Source organism: Lotus japonicus, chromosome 3, assembly GCF_012489685.1.
Source record: "Lotus japonicus ecotype B-129 chromosome 3, LjGifu_v1.2".
In the NCBI taxonomy this organism is placed as follows: Eukaryota; Viridiplantae; Streptophyta; class Magnoliopsida; order Fabales; family Fabaceae; genus Lotus; species Lotus japonicus.
The window spans coordinates 64,407,278-64,422,142 of NC_080043.1; the positions used below are offsets into that span (position 1 = coordinate 64,407,278).

At 37.2% G+C, this 14,865-nt stretch overlaps 2 protein-coding genes across 2 annotated transcripts; both read left to right on the forward strand.

Annotated features, from left to right (window-relative positions):
* Positions 1-1,382: 1,382 nt before the first annotated feature.
* Positions 1,383-5,246, forward strand: LOC130744510 (disease resistance protein RUN1-like; the record flags this gene model as incomplete). Its single annotated transcript, XM_057596686.1, has 5 exons — positions 1,383-2,498; positions 2,587-2,868; positions 3,033-3,807; positions 3,890-4,472; positions 4,982-5,246. Coding segments are annotated over 3 exons (1,809 nt in total), but the record flags the coding sequence as incomplete, so codon positions are not given.
* Positions 5,247-10,074: 4,828 nt separating this feature from the next.
* LOC130744511 (uncharacterized) lies at positions 10,075-13,846 on the forward strand. The gene is made up of 5 exons (XM_057596687.1): positions 10,075-10,994; positions 11,524-11,992; positions 12,047-12,810; positions 13,096-13,291; positions 13,532-13,846. Exons 1-5 carry the CDS (start codon positions 10,075-10,077, stop codon positions 13,844-13,846), a joined length of 2,664 nt encoding a protein of 887 aa, XP_057452670.1.
* Positions 13,847-14,865: the final 1,019 nt, after the last annotated feature.

Sequence of the window (14,865 nt, forward strand, 5' to 3'; positions counted from 1 at the left end):
CTCTCTACTCTACCTCTAACAAAGAGACCTTCACCAGAGCCTTCAAATCTTGAATCCGATATTCTTTTCTTCAGTTCTTTCTAGTGCGGCGCAGCGTTGACTTCATCTTACGTTAGATTTTCTTGACCATGAATCATGGTGACAATGAAGTGCTCGTAAGAATTTGTAAGGGAACATAGTAGGAGAATTGCTTGATCTCCATCATCAATTTTAACATCGATATTCTTTAGATCAAGAATAACTCTATTAAATTCATCCAGATGATCTTTCATGGGTTTTCGTTCCTGCATTTGAAGAGTATATATTCTTTTCTTCAAATACACCCTATTGGTGAGTGACTTTGTCATGTACAGACTTTCCAGGTTCAACCATAATGAAGTTGTTGAAGTTTCATTAGACACTTCCCGTAGAACTTCATCTCCCAAGCACAGGAAAATTGCGCTATGTGCTTTATCCAGGATTTCATCCTTCTCATCCTCAGTTAGACTCTGCGGAAACTTCCCTCTACCTTACAAGGCTTTGCCCAAGTCTGGATGAACCAACAGAGCTTTCATCTTCATTTTCTTGAGGTTGAAATCACTTTCTCCAAATCAAATTTCGCACTCACCATGATGATCATATACTGGAACAATGTTTTAGTTCGTGAAAATACAATATATAGGTAAGTTTCCAGGAAAGAGAGGTGAGTCTTTAACAGACGAACTTAAGTAACGAGTCTTTCCTTAGCCGAAACTTTCCTAGACATGCATTTTCACACGACTATATTTTCCAATAACAAGAACAATTATTGTATGGTGTGGAAGATCAGACAATGTTGCAACCACAAAACATACTAAGAATTTTCTTGTAGATCTTGCAGCTTAGCTTCGAAGAGCTTTGATACCAATTTGTTGGAGCAGAAGTCCCATGGAAAAATTAAAATAATGGAGAAAATATGACACCGAGAATTTAACGTGGTTTAACAATTTGCCTACGTCCACGGCTAAAGAGCAACAGAATAATTCCACTATGATAAAAGAAATTAAAATTTCACTCAGTGTTTCACTCTGTTCCCAAAACCTAATTACACCCAATATCACTCACTCATGTCTCTCTCACACACTCTAATATTTCACTCAAACTATTTGAACAAGAGAATAAGCGATTAAGGAGACAACTCACAGTTGATCTTGGGGTGTCCTCATGAGGCATTGGGCATGGCCCTTTATAGCCAGAGTTCATGAAATTCCAGGCACATGATTTTTGTCTTGGTGTGGCAAAACTTGGCCACACATCTTTGCCAATCATGTGGCTTCTCTAAAGGTCACGTCTCTTTCTTTTTAGCCACAATACAATAATTTTCTATCATTTTTTTTATAATGGGTTGGTGTTTTTGTCCTTGATCTCTTAGGGCACAACATGGAGAGATTGGAGAAATTGTTAAAGAAGTAACAAGCATATTGAGTCACAACTTTTCAACTACACCAAATGACACAGTTGGGATGCAGTCACAAGTGGAAGAATTAGAAAATATTTTGGTTTTAGACTCAAATGCTGATGTGAAAGTTGTAGGAATTAGTGGCATGGGTGGAATAGGGAAGTCAACATTGGCCGCTAGTTTATATTGCAGAATCTCTAATCAATTTGATGCATCGTGCTTTATTGATGATATAAGTAAACTTTTTGGCGACCATGGTCAAATTGATGGTCCAATTGAGGCACAAAAGCAAATTCTTAGTCAAACTTTAAATGGGGGAAATCTTCCGTTGTACAATTCTATCAAGACGTCTAATTTTATTCAAACAAGGTTACGCCACAAAAAGGTCCTCATAGTTCTTGATAATGTTGATGAAGCGAAACAGCTGGACAAATTGGCTATCAAACATTGCCTGGGTGGAGGAAGTAGAATCATTATAATTTCTAGGGATGAACATATCTTGCAAGAGTATCAAGTGGATAAAGTTTACACTGTTCAACTCTTGAATTATCGAGATGCTCTTCAATTGTTTTGTAGAAAAGCTTTCAAATGTGATGATACAATGAGGGATTACATTGACTTGACAAATGAGGCACTATCATATGCTAATGGCCTCCCATTAGCAATTAAAGTATTGGGTTCATTTTTGTTTGGCCTAGATGTTTCTGAATGGAGAGGCGCATTGGTTAGGCTGAGAGAAAATCCGAAAAAGGATATAATGGACATGCTTCGAATTAGCTTTGATGCATTGGAGGATTCAGAAAAGGAAATATTTTTAGATATTTCATGTTTTTTTCATGGAAATTTAAGGGAAAATGTGGAGAATATTCTAGATATTCGTGGCTTTCATCCTAAAATTGGTATAAAAGTTCTCATTGATAAATCACTTGTCACAATTAATGAATCTGAGACTATTGAAATGCATGACTTGTTGATAGAGCTGGGCAGAAGTATAGTTCGAGAAAAATCACCAAAAGGACCAAGAAAGTGGAGCAGACTATGGGACTGCAATGATCTCTACATTGTTTTGCAAGAAAATATGGTAAAATATATTTTAATTGATTCTATAACAACGTATTTCTATATTCTATAATTTAAAAAAGTCTTTATTTCTCTTTGCAATACTCTAGGCAGCAGAAAATCTTGAAGCCATAGGTTGTGAAAGTTCGGTAGAGTTTCCGAAGACAATGAGGGCTGATACTTTCTCAAAAATGATTTGCCTTAAGTTGCTCATACTTAGGACCGTAAGATTGAAATTTTCAGAAAGCCTCAATTGCCTTTCAAGTGAATTACAATACCTTGATTGGGATGATTATCCTTTCCAGTATTTGCCACCAAATTTTGAACCGGATAAACTTGTTGAGTTGTACCTCTGTAGGAGCAGCATTAAACAACTATGGAAAGAGCCAAAGGTACTTTAAATTACTATTTTTATTTTTTAATTTTATTTAAATTAATAAATATCACAAGGTATGATATTATGTTGTTCACTCTTTCTCTTGAGTTAATTAAATAATGAATATAAGTCTTAAATCAGATAACTAATTTGACTCATTTTATTGATGCTTCTTTGCAGGGTCTACACCATTTGAGATTACTTAATCTTTCTTACTCCAAAAATCTTATTAAATTGCCGAATTTTAGGGAGATACCAAATCTTGAGTTCCTCTCTCTTGAAGGATGTATAAAACTTGTGCAGATTGATCCTTCCATTGGAATTCTGACAAAGCTTGTTTATTTAAACTTGAGATATTGTGAAAACCTAGTCAGTATTCCCAACATCATTTTTGGTCTCAGTTCTCTCAACCAACTACTTCTCTCTGGCTGCTCAAAGTTATTCCAGAACCAGCTATTAAGGGAACCAAGGCATGTTGATCATGTGAAGATACTTGAAATAAATGGAACTGGTATCAAAACATCAGCCAACATCCTACATCCTCAAAATTCTAAAGTCCCTTTTGCATTGTTTTTATTTGGAAAGGCATGAGGAATCAATTGGTTTATTGTTTCCATCTTTGCCTCATTTCCTATGTTTGGAAGAGCTTGACCTAAGTTTCTGCAATCTACTTCAAATCCCTGATGCTATTGGCTGGTTACATTCTCTAATACGGCTAGATTTGGGGGGAAATAATTTTGTTGCACTACCTTCTGGCATGAAGGAACTTTCCAAACTTCTAGTGTTGAAGCTGGAACACTGTAAGCAGCTGATGTATTTGCCAGAGCTCCCAGTAAGAAGCAAAGCATCTTTCGATGACTATGTAGCAGGATTATATATCTTCAACTGCCCCAATTTGATTGAGTTAGAGCAATGTTATATCATGGCTTTTTCATGGATGATACAACTCCTTGAGGTGCCTACTGCATATCCTTCCTTTCCATGTCTCTCTTTTAATGTGCATATGAACAATACATAACAATTTTTTCTGATATCAGGTGCACATGCAGTCCTATCTTTTCCACGGTCAGATTAGCATTGTTATTCGCGGAACGGAAATTCCAAGGTGGTTTAGCGAACAAAAAGCGGGTGATTCAATTAGCATGGATTTTACTCCCTATATACATGATGAAAATTGCATAGGAGTTGCCTGCTGTGCAATATTGCTGGCACATGATGATCCTACTAATTTGGGTGGTGCATGGTGTGAAGAGGGTTGTGTTTGGTCCACTTTTGAATATGATAAACATAAGAGACACTACTATTTTCCGTTGAATATTACAAAAGATCTGATCACAGTTGAATCAAATCACTTGTTGCTACAATTTTTCACTATGGAAGTATTCATTAATAGTATTATAAGAATTGAAAGATTTTATAAGGACAGTGTGGAATTGTTTATCTCGACTCAACAACCCCAAGGTTTGCATTTGGAGGTGAAAATATTGGGTATCATTGGGTATTTGAGGAGGATCTGGTTAAATTCAGCTCGATGATGGGGCACAATGGAAATTCTTCATCAGTTTGGAGGCCCGACCTTTTAACAAATGGATAGCCATATCATCAAGTCGATTAACAAAGGTCAGGCTCTTGTTTGATAGCCAAATGGAAATGTAACTTTGGGAAATATAGCACGGTTGTTTCATTTTGGTTACATTTCCATCAAATTTCAGCCATTTTTGGTAAGACTTAATACAGCAAGACTCTGAATGTTACAAATTTATAAACTGTTTAGGTGTCTTAAAGTTGATAATATGGTTTTTCCTTTCTATTCACTTTATAGGCTGGAGTCAATAATAAATGACCATATTTCTTAGGTATAAGCATATTGAGTCGGGGATTATTATAGTCAATTTTAATTTAAAATTTTATGTTTTTGCAGCGTAAACTTGATGATATGATAGTATAGGTACATAATCAATTTTATACTTCAAGATTCTGACAATATAAACAATTAAACATTACAATCTCAAACATCATATGAGATGACTTAATAATTCTTTCATTACTCTCTTGCTAAGATGCAACAAAATCCAATTCCTGGTATTGTTCCTGGGTCTTGAGCTAACAAGTTTCCCTTTTTTTGGCAGAACTTAAAGCACCATTGGCTTTTACTCAGTTGAAGCAAGTACACTTGAGAAATTCAAAGAGAGGGTTTGGTATATTGCAGACATAAATGTGGTAATAAGTGTCAGCTGGTAGATTTACTGGTAGAAATTCGTTAGTAAGCATGTGTTACGGTACAATTAGTTATCACAACCAACTAGACATCACAGGTACTTGTGGAATAATCAGTAATGTAATCTTTCCAATTGTTCTAAGAGACTATTGATTGAGTTCGAAATTTAGCATTCATTCTTTTAGGTGATTGACATATCATGTTCAAAATTAAAGACAGAAAAGTTGGTTCATTCATATAAGAATATTTCTACTAATATGAATGAAATTCTGGCAACCGTAGGACAAATGTTCTCCCAGATGTCTAAGACATCTTGTACAACATAACACAAATAACAGTGTTCAGATATGCAAGTTAATGAACAGAAATAACAAAATCAACACAAGAGATCGGTAACTCAGTTCGGTGCAATATCACCAACGTGTGGAGGGTTTTCACTCGAGAAAGATAATCCACTATTATAGAGAAACGAGTACACAAAAGGTCTTTAACTGAACAACCCTTGTTCACTGTCTTTTCTACCTAACTCTATCCGTGGTTTATAACTTAGACCTCTGCCAAAGTATGAGAACCCCTCTCACTTTCTCACACAAAATCACTGCCACAATGATTGATCTCTTACACAAGAGTAAAGACAGATCTCAAGATCACACAACTAAAACAAGACTCTCAGCTTAATACAAGAACATAAAGCTGCTGAGAGAACACACAGTATGAACTCAGAATAAAATCCTAATCACACACACGAAGCACACCTAGCAACTAGGTCTTGGTCTTCATAAGTAGCAGTCCTTCAGGCCTTGTCTTTGATGGGCTTGAAAGCACAAAGAGTCCATACACAAAATATGAAGTTTTTCTTTTTAAAATCAGCAACAAATCTGCAGCAAATTTTATCACTTAAGATTTGAGTAACAGACACAAACTTCCCACAAATAATCTTCAAATCAAATCTCTTGAAATCGATTTGATCACACTTGATATATTCCATGAGCGGCACACATTAGCTTCTTGAATAATCCTAACTTAATTATTACGAAATCACCCTAAAACTTCTAGAACAAAACAACCAAGCACACAACACGTTCCTAGGGACAAATGTCACAGCACGATATTACAACATCTTGTCCCACATCTTGGTACGCACATCACATTAGTTAACATGTAGACAACTATAACAAAGGAACAACAATCAAAATTAATCCCCATTTGAGTAAAAGAAAGAATTTAATGAAGAACGTTGTCAATCACATGTTTAGTGTGTAACCCACACTATGTCTTTAGAGCTTATCAAAATCAGGTGATATAATATAATTAAGAACCAACCTTCTAGCTTCCTATTAAACAGAGCAAACATTTAGCTTTCTGTTTTATGAGATTGGATATATTATAATAGATGCATTTTCAATGTACAAGTTTTTGATTAGCTTCTCTGTAGAAGTATCACATTTATCACACCAATCAAGAGTTTTATCCCTCTTCTTCACCTTGTTTTTTTTCTTCCACTTTTTTATGTATTTTATTTTACTCCACCTTTTCCACTTTAAGCGTCCTTTTGGGATTAGTGGAGAAAGTCTAAAGCCTCGCTTATCTCCACTCTTGTAAACTAAGTATGGTGATATTTTAGAATTAGGTCAATAATAATTTTGAAATCTGCTGACTTTTCTGTTGTGAACTAACTCATGAAATTCATTTATTTGTACTCTTTGAGATATATACTTACAACCAAAAACTTGGAGAAATATTTTTTCCATTATGTTTGCCTTGGTTAGTAATATTTTTTAAACTGAATACTAAATGTTATGAGTTTCATTTCATTCGATGTCTGAACTAAGTGCAGTTGTTTATTCACATTCATGAGAAAGAGAATTTTACATTTTCATTGTGGACTTGGAAAGTTAATACATGATATACTTTCAGTATTTGAGCTGGCTTCTTGATTATATATTTTTTAAAGGGTTAATTGGTCCATGTATTTGTGTCGCCGTTTGAACTAGATCTATCACCGGAAAAATTATTGAAAATGATCCTCGTCGTTGTAAATTGTTTGGGTTAAGTCCTTGCCAGAGCCCGGAGCTCCGGCGAGAGATGATTTGGCTAGTTGACAGGAAAAAATGCTTATGTGGATATAAAAAATAATAATAAATTATACATCATAAAATTAAATTAAATTAAAAAAATTAAATTTATTAAAAACCTTCTTAATCATTAACCCTTAAAATTCTAAATTACAAAAACAAAATTCTTCATCGGTTATTCATACATTTCCTGAAACCTTCATAAGTTTTTTTGAACAACAATTTTCAGAATACAGGAGGTCAAGTCCCACAAACTCGACCAAATGTACAAAATCCAAAACCAGAAAACTCAACCTCCCAATCTCATCACTATCGCCGCTTAGCCTCCACAATAGCCACAACACCACCACTTAAATCTCCACGAATTTAGAACGAACCAACCCCAAACCCAGAACACAACAACACAAACCCAGAACACCAACCCCAAACCCCAGCAATATCAAACCCACCCCCACCCTGAGTAGAAACCCCACCCCAACCCAAACCCAAACCCACGACTCCCCACCCCCACCCCAACCCAAACCCAAATCTCCCACACCCCACCACCACCTTTAACCTCAACCCCACCCCAACCTCACCCTTTAACACTAGAAACGGGAGAAGAAAGAAAGAAAGAAACAACACATTCCATGAAGATCGCATGAAGAACTGAGGATGCATAAATTGGAAACCCAAATCGCCAACATCGTGGTCTTCGGACCAAGATTGCGCCTACCATGGTGGTTTAATTAACATTCAACAAGGAAAGGCTCATGTTTTCTCCGAATTGACTTCGGATTCGAAGAGATGGGGTGAAGATTTTCAAGAAAAGGCTCTCATTTTTTCAAAAAAAAGCTCCCCGGAGTTTTCGCCGAAAATCTCCTCCTGCGGCAGAGTGCGACGGAGATGCCTCCATTCTTCATCTCCTTTCGCCTAGGAACGCATATTTCCAACCCAAAAATGCTTTTGAGGAGCTGAGGAGGCCAAAGGTGGAACCTTTATAGTTTGAGTTGGAGGTTAGGTTGGATCGCTGGTTCTGAGGTCGAAGGTGGAGTGGTGGGTTGGGGGTGGGGTTGAGGTTGCAGGTGGGTAGATGGGGGTAAGGTTTGCTGGTTGGGGTGAACCTGGGGTGTTGATGTTGTTGGGTTAGGGTTGGTGTTTGTGCCGGTGAGGTTAAGGTTAAGGGTGGCAGTGGGAAGTGGGTGGTTTGGGTTGAGATAGGGGTGATGCTGGGGAAAAAGTAAAGAAAATGATGGAATGAGATAATTTATTCAATGAGTAGAGTGTATTAGAAATTGTGATGCCTTTACTCAACCACAAAAGCTAGCTTAAGAGTTGAGGTTTGCAATACCCTTATAAAGGCTATCTATGCTCTATCTCTAGCCAATGTGGGACTTCTAACACACCCCCTCACGTCCAGGACTGAACAACCTAGAACGTGGGATCAACAACAATGGGTGACCCAATTATGGGACGTCTCCACAACAAACAACAAATGGACATAGGATAGACTCTGATACCATATTAGAAATTGGGATGCCTATACTCAACCACAAAAGCTAGCTCAAGAGTTGAGGTTTGCAATACCCTTATAAAGACTTTCTATGCTCTATCTCTAGCCAATGTGCGACTTCTAACAGAGTGACCAACTCATTGAGCAAATTTCTGCAAGGAAGTACAAAAGGGATAAAGATTGTCAACAAGTGGTTCATGGGATAGGGTGATGAATGAGCTGGAGAACATTTACTGGACAAGAAATGGTTATGAACTGACAAGGTCAATCCACCTCGAGCCTACTGCAAAAAAAGAGGATTAATTATTATTAGAGTACCATCTAGCAACTCTAGTGACCTCGAATCCTCATAGATGACTGAAGATTAAATCTTCTTTTTCCTTCCTCCAGAAGACAATTTCCTGAGACGATAACTTTTCCTAGGAACAACAAAACCATAACCATCCATATGACAATGTAATGGCGTCTAACAAGACACTTTCTGATAAGATGGATGCCTTGTTCAAGAGGATGGATGATCGCAAGATGAGCACGAAAAATGAGGCAATGGATGAAGAGATCAAGTATCTGAGAAGCTCTAGGCATGATCCTCCTACTAGTACATACAACCCCAGTTGGGCGAATCATCCTAGTTTATCTTAGGCTAAAAAGCACTTTTGGCCCCTGATGTTTTAAGTTTGTGCAAATTTTGCCCCTACTCTATTTTTGTCGATGTTTCTACCCCTCATGTTTTCAAACAGTGCACCATCTACCCCTCCGTCAGGTCAGACGTTAAAAAACTAATGGAATGAGCTGATTTGGCTTTTTTTTTAATATTTTTTGGACCTACCATGTGGAAATTACAAGTGAAATTGGAAAAAGAGGGCATGCGAGATTCCAACTCAAGACCTGTAAGTAGCAAAACATGCATTTCACCAGTTCAGTTACATACATAATTGATATACACATTAAGCAAATTTAATTTATATCATTTCCTTTATCATCATCAACTTCATATACTCATCTTCATCTCTTCAATCCACTCAGGAACCTCTCTTGAGAAAGTCTGACTAACGGAGGGGTAGACGGTGCACTGTTTGAAAACATGAGGGGTAGAAACGTCGACAAAAATATAGTAGGGGCAAAATTTGCACAAACTTCAAACATCAGGGGCCAAAAATGCTTTTTAGCCTTTATCTTACAGAAAGCAAGGTGGATATGCCAAGCAAGGAAATTCTAAGCAGTACTCCAATCCACGGAGGGGCCAGTATCAGATCAGAGGCAACAACCTCAACAAGATCAGAACTCTAGGAAAAGGAGCTTGGAAGACATTGTGGGAAAACTAGCTCATACCACTGAGTCCTTCATGACTGAAACCAGAAATACCAACAAAAATCATGAGGATTCCCTTAGAAATTTGGAGAATCAGATGGGTCAGATTGCAAACAGCTTTCAGAAATGAGTCCAGGTAAGTTACCCTCTGACACTATTGAGAATCAAGCTAATCTTTCTGCTATAACTACTAGGAGTGGTAAAATTTTGAAAGGTGTCGAAAGAAAGATACTAAAAAATAGGGGTGAGGAAGTGGAAAAATCTAAGGAAGTGAGTGAGAAGAAAAAAATTAATGATAAATCTGAAGTAAATAAAGATAAAGAAACCACTACTTTCCCCAATGACAAGAGTTGTTGCAAGATACCTTTTCCAAAAGCGTTAGTGAAAAAGAATTTAGAAAAGCAATTTTTTAAATTTCTTGAGGTTTTCAAAAAGTTACAAATAAATATTCCTTTTTCTGAAGCTTTGGAACATATGCCTGCATACTCTAAATTCATGAAAGAGATACTCTCTAGAAGAAGAAAGCTGAGTGAGGTAGATGAGACCATAATGATGAGTGAGGAGTGTAGTGCTATCTTGCAAAGGAAACTTCCACAGAAAATAAAAGATCCTGGAAGTTTCACACTTCCTGTGGAAATTGAAGGTTTACCTACTGTTAAGGCTCTCTGTGATTTGGGAGCAAGCATTAATTTGATGCCTCTCACCATGTTGGAGGGGTTGGGTTTAGGAGAGGTCACTCCCACCATGATCAACCTACAACTAGCAGATAGGTCACTCAAAACTCCTTACGGGATTATAGAGGATATTCTTGTTAGGGTAGATAAATTTATTTTCCTTGTGGATTTTGTTATATTAGATATGGAAGAAGATGCTATAATACCTCTCATCCTAGGAAGACCCTTTTTAGCAACTGGTAATGCAAAAATTAATGTGAGGAAGGGAATTCTTTCTTTGAAAGTAGGAGAAGAAAAAATGAAGTTTAAGGTCTTTGAGTCATTGAAACATAGGAATGATGAGAGTATCTTTAGTGTTGAGGTAGTGGATGAGTTCGTTTGTGTGGATTTCTATGAAAGACTCTTTAGAAGCTGTGATCATGGAAGGATTTGAGTCTACTGACTTACCTGAATGTGATGTTGAAACTGTGATTGAAACTGTGAACCAATTGGATTCAGTCTCATCTTTCTCGTTTAGGAGTGTTTGGAGAGAGGAATTAAAAAGAGATGAGGAGACTCCAATTAAATCTGAAAATTGGAACCGAAACCTCTACCTCACCCTCAAATATGCTTATCTTGAGGAGAGAGAGGTAAAGCATGTGATCTTAAGTAGTTCTCTTTCTCCTTTAGAGGAAGAGAAATTGTTAAGAGTTTTGAGAGAATACAAATCTTCTATGGGTTGGACCATCAGTGACATAAAGGGGATTAGTCCCACGATTTGCATGCATAAAATTCTGATGGAAAATGAATACAAACCTGTGGTACAACCCCATGGGAGACTTAACCCTGTCATGAAAGATGTTGTCAGAAAATAAGTTCTTAAATTGCTTGATGTGGGTATCATATACCGGATTTCTGATAGTGCATGGGTTAGTCCTGTGCAAGTGGTTCCCAAGAAAGGAGGAATCACTGTTGTTCCCAATGAGAATAACGAATTGATCCCCACTCGTCAAGTGATGGGTTGGCGTGTGTGTGTCGATTACCGGAGGCTCTATTCAGCCACCCGGAAGGACCACTTTCCCCTCCCTTTTATTGATCAGATGCTTGATAAATTATCGGGGCACAAATATTCTTGTTTTCTTGATGGTTATTCTGGATATAATCAAATTGGTGTTGCCCCTGAGGATCAGGAAAAAACAGCTTTCACTTGTCCATATGGGGTCTTTGCTTACAAGAGAATTCCTTTTGGGTTGGGTAATGCACCCGCCACATTTCAAAGATGCATGTTTTCTATGTTTTCTGATTTAATTGAGCATTGCATTGAAATTTGTATGGATGATTTCTCTGTGTTTGGTCCTACATTTGATGGTTGGTTGGAAAATTTAGCATTGGTTTTAAAGAGATGTCAAGAGACTAACCTTGTTTTGAATTGGGAAAAGTGCTAGTTCACGGTTAGGGATGGGATTGTTCTTGGACACCGTGTGTCTGAGGATGGGCTAGAGGTAGATAAAGCTAAAATTGAAGTAATTGAGAAACAACCTCCTCCCACAAATGTCAAAAGTGTTCGGAGTTTCCTTGGACATGCATACTTTTATAGGCGATTCATAACAGATTTTTCTAAAATTACCAAGCCCATGACTAACCTTCTTGAGAAGGACTCTCCTTTTATTTTTTATGAAGCTTGTTTGAGTGCATTTAAACTGATTAAAGAGAAACTGGTCACGACACCTGTGATTGTGGCGCCTGACTGGTCTCTGCCATTTGAAATAATGTGTGATGCAAGTGATATTGCTCTTGGTGTTGTTTTGTGTCAAAGGAAAGATAGAGTGCTTTATACCATATATTATGCCAGTAAGGTTTTGAATGAAGCACAAAAGAATTATGCTACAACAGAAAAAGAGTTATTAGCTGTGGTGTTTGCTTGTGAGAAATTTTGGTCATATATTATTGGTTCTAAAATTATTGAGCATACTGATCATGCCGCTTTGAGGCATTTATTTTCTAAACAGGACTCCAAGCCGAGGTTAATCAGATGGGTCCTACTATTGCAAGAGTTTGACTTTTTGATCATAGATAGGAGAGGCAAAGACATTGGAGTAGCTGATCACCTGTCAAGGTTGGAAGGTGAGAGTTCAAGCATTTTGCCAGTCAAAGAAGAATTTCCAGATGAGCATTTGTTTGCTATCAATGCATCCGACACACTTCCCTGGTATGTTCACTTTGCCAACTTTAAAGCTGCTGATGTGTTGCCATCTGAGTTAACGTGACAATAAAAGAAAAAGTTCGTACATGATGCTAAATACTACCTCTGGGACGAACCTTGTCTTTTTAAACAATGCTCAGATGGAGTACTTCGAAAATGTGTTCCAGAGGAGGTTGAGAAGATTTTGTGGCACTGCCATAGTTTTGAGTATGGGGGCCATTTTAGTGGAGAGATAATCGCAGCAAACGTTTTACAGAGCGGATTCTATTGGCCCTCCATATTCAAGGACAGCTGGAAGTTTGTTGAAAGTTGTGATAGATGCCAAAGGAATGGAAACATATATAGGAAGAATGAGATACCCCTAAATAATATTTTGGAAATTCAGTTGTTTGACGTTTGGGGCATTGATTTCATGGGACCTTTCCCACCTTCCTATGGCTGCCAGTACATCCTTGTTGCTGTTGATTATGTTTCAAAATGGGTTGAGGCAACTACACTTTCAACAAACGATGCCAAGTTTGTTATCAATTTTCTAAAGAAAAATATATTCACAAGGTTTGGATTGTCAAGAGCTATAATTAGTGATAGGGGTACACATTTTTGCAATAAAGCTTTTGATTGCCTTTTGATTCTCTCTACAGCGGTTACGCTCTCATTCTCTCTAGAAATCTCACATCACGTTCCTTACACTCTAGGTACTATACCTCATCTCAATGTTCATGGATAGAACAATGGTGTTAAACATAATGTTGCTACCCCCTATCACCCCCAAACTAGTGTGCAAGTGGAAGTTTCCAATAGAGAGCTTAAAAGAATTTTAGAAAAAGTGGTAAGGTCATCTAGAAAAGATTGGCCTAGAAAATTGGATGACACTCTTTGGGCTTACCGCACTGCGTTTAAGACGCCTATTGGTAATTCACCTTACCAACTGGTATATGGAAAGTCTTGTCACCTACCTGTTGAATTGGAACATAAAGCCTATTGGGCCATTAAGATTTTGAATTTTGATTTGAAAGATGCTAGCGAGAAAAAGGTTTTATAAATTAATGAACTAGATGAGTTTAGGCTTCAAGCTTATGAGAATGCTAGAATCTACAAAGAGAAAACGAAAATTTGGCATGACAAAAAGATCACCAAGCGAGAGTTTGAGCCTGGGCAGCAAGTGTTGTTGTATAACTCTACGTTAAGATTGTTCCCTAGTAAGCTCAAGTCTCGTTGGTTAGGAGAATACGTGGTTACTAAGGTCTCTCCCCATGGTGCTGGTAAGATTGAAAACTCAACCTCAAAGTATAATTTCACTGTCAATAGACAGAGTTTGAAACTCTACCATGGGGGAGAGATATTAAAAGGAAAGACAACCCTGCAGCTTGACTCTCCCAACTGAATGGAGAGGAGAGTCTAACAAAGACTTAAAATTGTGCTTTTTGGGAGACAACCCAAGTATATAAAAAATAAAAAACCAAAAATATTTTTCTTTTTAGTTTGAGTCTTTATGTTATGTTGAGTCTTAGTGTTCTCATGAATTATTTGAGTTATAATTGTGGTATTTTTAATGTGTGCTCATTTTTGGAAGGACTAAGTGATTTTACAGGAATTAATATGAGGTAGAGGACCAGCTGACAGAGTCCTGATGCGGTCACTTTTTGCACCTAAATTGAGTACAAGCAGTTTTACTAATCCACTCGTGTCTCATTTAATTTCATGATCATGCATTTAGTTATATAGTTTCACACACTATTTTTAAACATGCTTTTACCCCGAGTTATCTGTCTTTGTATTTGACTACTCAAGTAGTTTCAATTCTGGATCAATGCCTTGTTTTATGAAAATTATGATACACTTGTGTTGTCTGGTATTTTGGGTCATAGCATGCTATAGAGACGAGTGAGTGAATTTTATGACAGAGAGGTGTTTTCAATGGATAGTGTTGATGGGAGTTCATAGGAATTAATCTATTTTCCCTTATTTTTGCTGAGTGATGAGTGTTTGTCTTTGATTCCTGACTTGCTTGCATTTGCTTGGTTCTGCTTTGAAATGCATGTCGGTTTGATAGTGTTATGC

Bases quoted from the DNA above. Each gene is read 5' to 3' on its own strand.
- LOC130744511 (XM_057596687.1), top strand. From the start codon at position 10,075: ATGAGTCCAGGTAAGTTACCCTCTGACACTATTGAGAATCAAGCTAAT. The intron at 11,993-12,046 runs GTTTTAAAGAGA...GAAAAGTGCTAG, and splicing joins GGTTGGAAAATTTAGCATTG to TTCACGGTTAGGGATGGGAT. The intron at 12,811-13,095 runs GTATGTTCACTT...ATTCAAGGACAG, and splicing joins GCATCCGACACACTTCCCTG to CTGGAAGTTTGTTGAAAGTT.